At 30.1% G+C, this 7804-nt stretch overlaps 1 protein-coding gene across 1 annotated transcript; it reads left to right on the top strand.

The window, feature by feature from the left end:
• The first annotated feature begins 2626 nt into the window (after positions 1-2626).
• LOC111638081 (arrestin homolog) lies at positions 2627-6207 on the top strand. The gene is made up of 10 exons (XM_023383709.1): positions 2627-3048; positions 3120-3180; positions 3242-3483; positions 3558-3685; positions 4416-4636; positions 4700-4772; positions 4849-4986; positions 5058-5144; positions 5654-5761; positions 5830-6207. The coding sequence occupies exons 1-10, from the start codon at positions 2860-2862 to the stop codon at positions 5915-5917; spliced, it is 1335 nt and encodes a 444-aa protein (XP_023239477.1). The 5' UTR covers positions 2627-2859; the 3' UTR covers positions 5918-6207.
• The last annotated feature ends 1597 nt before the right edge of the window (positions 6208-7804 follow it).

Here is a 7804-nt window from a genome sequence, read left to right as displayed (position 1 = left end):
ATATAGTTTGAATCTAAAACCAAGTGATCATAGCAACTATTACTTAAAAAATTTGCTACTTTTTTCTAATGTATAAGAATAATATGTTAGAGAATATGTGAAAAGCCAGGATTATTAAACAGACACTGTTAAAATTAGCACATAATATTGCTTTTCCTTTCTCTCTCCTGTTGTGCTATTTTCTGCATCCAGTATTAAGGTTTCCTAGATAGATGATTATTTTTATTATTTGCACAGAAAAAAATTACTGAAATATGCACATGCACAGTTTTATAGTACAGAATGAGAAATCCAATCAGGAATTTGCAAATGTTACAATTTCATTTCAACACTCTCTACACTAATATTTTTATAAATATTATTAATATGTCCTAACTTAAAACTGCAGATTTATAAAATAAAATCAAACAAATAGCTTGATGTGCACTAAGAAAGAATTTTGTTTTGCATATTTTTCTAATACAAAATTTCAATATTCTATGTACATATACTGGAATTTAAAACATTGGAAAATATATTACATATACAAACACATAAATGCAATAGGTATCAGACAATTTACTTTTTCACTATCCGCTACTTAAAATCCACATTAATCCAATTATCATCATCGTACCTTGACATGTCTACCATAAGTCAATTTGGATTGCAAAATGCTATATTTTAAAATATTTTAGATAGTTTTTATTTTATCTAATATATATGAAATTTTAAAGTATTTTTGTCAAAGATTAATTAGCATTTAATATTAAAAATGGGTAACCATTATATTCAGCAAAATGTTTGAATGTACTCCAAAGAGAGGAATCTCTGTTAGAAAAATCCTCGGCTGAGTTAACTAGTATTGATTGTTTCAAATGTCACAATGCAAATTTTAAAAAATGTATATGGCACATGTTAAATTAGCAATATTCAAATGTTGCTTGAGTTAATTGACTGTTTTAGGAAAGAACTAAAGTTAATGATATGAGAAATGATTGCTTAATCATATTAAAGTTTTATAAATTTCAAAATTTTGAACATGTTTTGGAAATATATATAAATATATATACATATATATACACATACATATTCATGCAACCATTCTGTGTGCAAATTTAATGATCAATTGCATACCTCTAATGATTTTAAATGTTTAGAACATATTTTATGCAAACTACATATAATTTGTCAAGACTTTTTCAACTAGAAGATGTGATGTATTGTGCCAATAAGCTCAAATGTATAAAAATGATACATTTGAGCTTTTTTTTTTTTACCTAATAATAAGTTTGAGTACAATGTATCTTCAAACTTATTATCAGTTAACATTTCTATAATTCGTCACATCTGTCTGTTATAAAGTAGCCTTTATAAATGACTCATAAAGTTGATTAAATCAATTGTTTGTGTCTCACTTCTCAAAAAAAAATATATAATTATATTATAATTTAGTCTGTGTAAATGTAACAAATTTTATACCAGAACAGATTTAGTTGAAATTAACGATAGTTTTAAAAGAAAAATTTTTATTTACTTAATTTATGCTTAAATTTAATTAAGCACATTATCCATATCATTCATATATACAGTATAATATATATATGTATACATCTTATACATTTGCATATATAATTTATATCTGTCTCTGAACCCCTCTAGTCAAATCTGACAAATATTTATGTTCCTGTCTTAAAAATCATTTAGTTTTATAGTATTTAGAATAGTTTGTTATAAATAATCTTATAACAGCTGTTCAAATAGATCAATTAGCATATTAATTAAGTAAATCTTAAATATTAGTTTAAAATTTTTCCTACTGTGATAAATCTGCTTTCAAAACTTGTACCAAATATTTCTATTTTTCCCTTTCTTTTTTTCTATGGACTGTTTTTTTTTCTGGTTAATCCAATATTTTTATTATGTATATAATTGTCATGTAAATCAATGTAAATTTATATTGTATATATAAATATATATACACACTATTTATACACATTTTACTAAAATGTGTATGTAAACTGTGCTCATGTTGGTTTGTTTATAATCAAATTTTACAATTTCTCTTCTGTCAAAAGAGAAGAAACCATACATTTTATTTAGAATTATTTTTAGTTTTTTTTGTAATAAAAAAAATGTATGATTTTAATTGAAAGTATTGTGAATATAAATTCAACTGTGATAGCTTTGTAGGGGTTGAGGAGTACAAATTTGAAAAGATTAAAATCATTTAAAAACAAATCTTTGTTTTCATTATTAGTAAATAATAATAACAATAAACGTTCATTTATTACAAATGTGTGGCAACAAATTGTAAGTTAAAATAAATCAAAACGAGCAATTATTTATTGCCACGTCTCAATGCCTGGCTGAAATTTTTAATTTATATTATTTAAAATATATGCTCTCCACCTCTAATTAGTAATGTCTTGCCCCTGTACATCATACCTTTCCTGTTAGTAATAGAGTCGTGCCGGTCCTCTAACTCCTTTCAGGGGAACATTTTCGAATTGAAATAACAACGTGTATAATAGGGGCCTCCTACCCATAAGCTTTCCATATTTGGTCTCACATTCATCTATCTAATTCTGTTATCGAGATTAAGTAAGGACAACAGTGAGAATTTATAGATCTATAATTGTTTTCAAATTCCAGCCAAATGATTATTCATTAACATTTTTGGTCCTCCTACATTTACCAACGATTATAAATGAGTTGAACACAAATTTAAAACTGATTTATTAATCTTACAATATGGTAATCATAGAAAATAAATCAGAAAAAAAATTATTCTACATGGTATACAAGCTAAAGGTGACCATAAATACCACAAACCTTGCTGAAAGAATAAGTTCAAGTAATTTATGATTCTGATGAATCATGACTTTAAGCCACACAAGATATTTGACGTCATTCCTTAATAGAATTAAAGAAAATGTAGATCAGCTTGATAAAAATCTAATCCAATTATCATTAGTATATGAGGATATCTTTTATGCAAGTTTCTTTCACTTTAACACTATGGTGGTTTCTTTTCGTGTCTACAAAAAATGCTCTCCAAACGGAAAGGTATTTTTCAGATAATATATATATTCTTATTGCTTAATTTATATATTATTAACAATAATTTCTGATTATAGATTATCATATATTTGGCTAAAAGAGAATATGTGGATCATATCAACTGTGTAGATCCTATAGGTAAATATTGATGGCGTATATTCAGGCATACTTTCGGTATTAATCATTATTTATTAATTAGATGGCGTTGTCGTGATTCACGATGATTACCTGAAAGAGCGAAAGGTATTCGGCCAAGTCGTGGCCACTTTCCGTTATGGTAGAGAGGACGATGAGGTCATGGGACTTCACTTCTACAAGGAACTTTACCTGTGCGTGGAACAGATCTATCCTCCTCCCACAGATAAGGAATATACTCCGACTAAAATACAAGAGAAATTGATGAAAAAATTGGGTCCAAATGCTTATCCATTCTACTTTCAGGTAACTTGTATTATTTATTTTAAAATAATTATATAAATTAATTTTCAATTTAATGAAATTGCTTTGTTATTTAGTTGCCAATCAATGCTCCCCAATCTGTAATACTTCAGCCCGGTTCCGAAGAAAGTGGCCAACCCTGCGGCGTTTATTACGACGTTAAATTATTCGCCGGACAATCGGTTGAAGATAAAAGCCATAAAAGGTAAACACACAATCCTCATCATTTTAACATAACATGCAAATTATCTGCTTGTAATTATACATTAATTAACTATTGTTACATATAGCAAATATATAGAGTGGCCAGTTTTTAAAGTTGTTCCTTCTATACCTCACCCGCACTTAATTTTTCCACTTTTTTCTGGACAAGATGAATGGTTTTTACTCTTTTCGCCTTGGGTTCAGCCAGACCTATCTTGAGTTCTGCCAAGCCCACAGTGAAGGGAATCGAGTGGTGAGGAACGGGTCTAACATACCAGATAGAACATCTCCGAAAAATTCCTAGGATTGTTCGCTAGGATTTAATTCTGGATTCCCCAGAACGCAAGCAGACTCTTCTATCGCCTCGGCTTTCACTGTCTCTATATTATACAGTACTATTATATACTGTGATTTGTTAACGCAAGGTATTAGCATATTAAGGCTACACTAGTCATGATTTCATCTATTACGGGCGGGTTTAATCCGCAATAGGGTCAACAAATGACATGCATCACGAGCGAGTGAATAACGTCCCGGCTTAAACTATGATAACTATGATAAATTATAGTAGTCTGAATTGAATTCGAATCCGGATTCCTATGGCGGTAGGCTGGATATTATTTGATAGAAAATATTTCAAACGCTACAGTTAATATTAAATTTAAAATTAGTATGAACATGTTTAAATAATGTAAGATAATTTCTGTTTAAAATAAAATATTTAATCGCAGGAGTACAGTCCGTATGGGAATAAAAAAGATTCAATGGGCTCCTATAACCCAAAGCAGACAACCATCAACAATCGTTAGAAAAGATTTTCTCCTGAGTCCCGGAGAATTGGAACTCGAAGTTAATTTGGATCGACAAGTATACTTTCATGGAGAACAAATCACCGTTAATATATCCGTCAGAAATTACTCTAATAAAACCATCAAACGCATTCGAGTAACCGGTAAGTTGATGTAGCGATTTATTCTCAAAAGTATAAATCTTATCTGAAAAATTACTTCTTCAGCCGTTCAAAATATCGACATTTGCATGTTTGCAAGTGGACACTGCAAAGAGATAATTGCTTCGGTCGATACGGAGTAAGTATTTTTATATTTATCTTTGCATTCTTCAGGTTATTATTTTTTTTATAATAAAGAAAAATGTTAACGGCAGTAAAGGATGTCCGATTCTTCCCGGTGCCTCCATTCAGAAAGTGGTAATGTTGACACCCACCACTGAATTACGTCGCCGTGGCGTTGCCTTAGATGGACAATTAAAATCGGACGATGTAAACTTAGCCTCTTCTACTCTGTAAGGAAATGCATTTTGTATTTAGTTTTAAATTATTTCTTGTCAAATAATTTTAAAATATTTTCGTTTAGTCTTTCTGAACAAGATCAAAGAGATGCATTTGGGATTATAGTTTCTTATTATGTTAAAGTGAAGCTGTATTTAGGAGCTTTAGGAGGGTGAGTGAATGACTAATAGTATGTTTTTGTTTTTTACTCTTTTCGCCCTGTGAGCACTAAGAGGGCTTGTTTAAGCAAGCTGATTATGGTTTCGGCAAGGCCCATAATGGGACGGGGCCCGACATATCCGGTGGACCATCCCCCAATAAACCTGGGGATTTTTCGATGCATCTAAATTACTAGATGATTTCCCAAAAATGTTTTCCTGTTTTCTTTTTCTTTGGAGGGTGCCAGAGCCCCTTGGCTCCCCTCTGGGTGTGCCATTGCACGTATGACAAACTTATTAATTCAATTTTTAATTTACCAGGCAATGAGCCCAGTTATTAAAAAAAGAAACTTTAAATACAGCTGGATAAGCGAGCCAATGAGAAAGTTTGTTCAAACAAAACGGGCTCAATTATTCAGTTGTATAAAATTATGATAATTATACTATATCAAGATTATTTTTAAAAAACACAATAGATCGAATCCATTAATCAATATATACTGTATATATTTTGTTTTCTTAGAGAGGTGTCAGCCGAATTACCTTTCATTCTCATGCAACGTTGTCCAAACAAAACTGAAGTAAGAACGGATAGCATGGATAAAGACATGGAAGTGGCGCAATTTAGAAGGTGAAGTTATATTTCATATAAATTAAATCAATGAAAATTCAAGAATTAAATGAAATTGTTTTATTTAGTTCTCGAGACAATACTTTGGATGAAGAAGGAAGCCAGGGAAATCCCGTCTTCGAAGACTTCGGAAAAACTGCGCTTATTAAATCTTAAGAACAAAAAAAAACAAGTACTAAAAAAGTTTGATTTAATGATGATTTTTTTTCTAAATGACTAAAAGAAAGTAACTTGTAATACTAAGAAAATGTATATTCAAATTGTTTTACAAATTCTTATTAATCGCATAAAAAACTTTAGTTTCTAAATTAAAATTTTTCATCTATTAATAAAGTCACGATTTTAGTAGTTAATTATGTTAAATAAATTTTGATTATTCTGTTTCAAATGGTTTAATCAATTACATACATAATTATAAAATAAAACCAACAATGAATTGTTCAACTTTCCTGGCAACATTTAAAATTTTGGTGGCGCCATCTGTTACGACATTTTAGTAAAAAAACTTTTTATATTTTTAACTACTATAAAATGGCAAAACGCTTAATTTTAAGGGTAGGGATGAGTTTTATAATAAGTTGTAAATGTTAATAACGAGTAAAATCGTTCTGAAGTCCGACTCTATTAGAGATACATAAGAGTCTCATTATCTCTCTACCCTTTCGACCTTTAACCACCATCAATGTCCCTAATAAACAAACATACCTGCAAAATTTCAGAAATTTTCGATAAAAAGCATAGGAATTATTAAGTTTCAAACAGGGTGAACAAATTCGTGCCCCCCCGAGAGATTATCCCCGAATTTTTTTTTTTTTTTTGCAATTTTCGACGTTTCAAGGTGTATCAAGTCTAAAAATGTAAAAATCTGGAGGGTTATTTTTTGCCGGATCATCATACTTTCCTTTGTATAACAACTGGAAAGTAAAATATATATAAATTAATATAAGAACTTTTGATTAATCAAGTTCCAATTTCCCTAAACGAGTTATAGGACTGATCCAGAAATAAAGTATAAAGAATGCAGCAATTTCAAACTATATAACTGCGGTCTAAGAGCACTAACAGGATCTTTCCACATGGCTATTGCGAGTTCGGCCATGTTTTCAACAATACAACTGTGTGCTGAGGAACTGAAATCAATAGCATCTACCTGTAATGGACAAGCCATAATGGCTTGTCCATTACAGGTAGATGCTATACTACACATTAAATTCATATTTTGAACATCTTAGTTGATATCTGGTGTCAACTACAGCCACTATGTTAAGTGAGAAATGGTTTCAATTATGGAAACCATACATTCAGTGGGTACTAACGCAAATAAATTAGTTTCAATAAATGACAAATGTTCAGTTGTGTGTACTATTTAATTATGGTGAGGAAGAAGACTGACGACACAGTTCATCAGATGATCATTGGGCATTCCCATCATTATAAGGTCACATGTACTGGCATCTGAATTGGTTTGGTACGGAGATGCATCACCAGTACCCATGCATACCTTCAAAATGCAACAATTTCAATGGAGAGATGCAACCGAGAGGCCTTTCTAAAGTATGACATTGTGATCTTATGACAATTATTTACATTCAGTGACTCTGAATAACTAATCTTTTGAATTTTGTTATTTTTTAAATTAAATTAATATATTACTAAAATTGTGATTAGCTTTCTCAACGAGTAACGATAATGTTTTAAATAATGTTTCTAATTTCATTCATTCAAGCAAACATAGCATGATGCTAATTTAAAAATTTTTAATGATATCTAAGCTCATACCAAAAACTTTTCTGATTAAAACTAGTAATGAAGTGTCTTCAATTGGACAAACAATCTCACTTATTTGACCCAAATATTTACAGTAGAGCGTCGATTATCCGAAAGAATTACAGTCGGCAAATTTAAATTTTCGGCAGTGCTGTGGCGCTGCAATCTCTGTCTATGTCTTGGGCTACTCAAATATTTTACGTTTTTGATACTAAATTAACTTCTGAAGTATAATTTTTTATTGTTTTTATATTTATTTTGTTCGTACAAAATAAA

The sequence above is a fragment of the Centruroides sculpturatus genome, unplaced genomic scaffold (genome assembly GCF_000671375.1).
Source record: "Centruroides sculpturatus isolate CEXI.00-Female unplaced genomic scaffold, Cexi_2.0 scaffold1074, whole genome shotgun sequence".
Classification (NCBI taxonomy): domain Eukaryota; kingdom Metazoa; phylum Arthropoda; class Arachnida; order Scorpiones; family Buthidae; genus Centruroides; species Centruroides sculpturatus.
The sequence above is the reverse complement of the archived record's forward strand: the minus strand, read 5'-3'. Positions and strand labels throughout refer to the sequence as shown.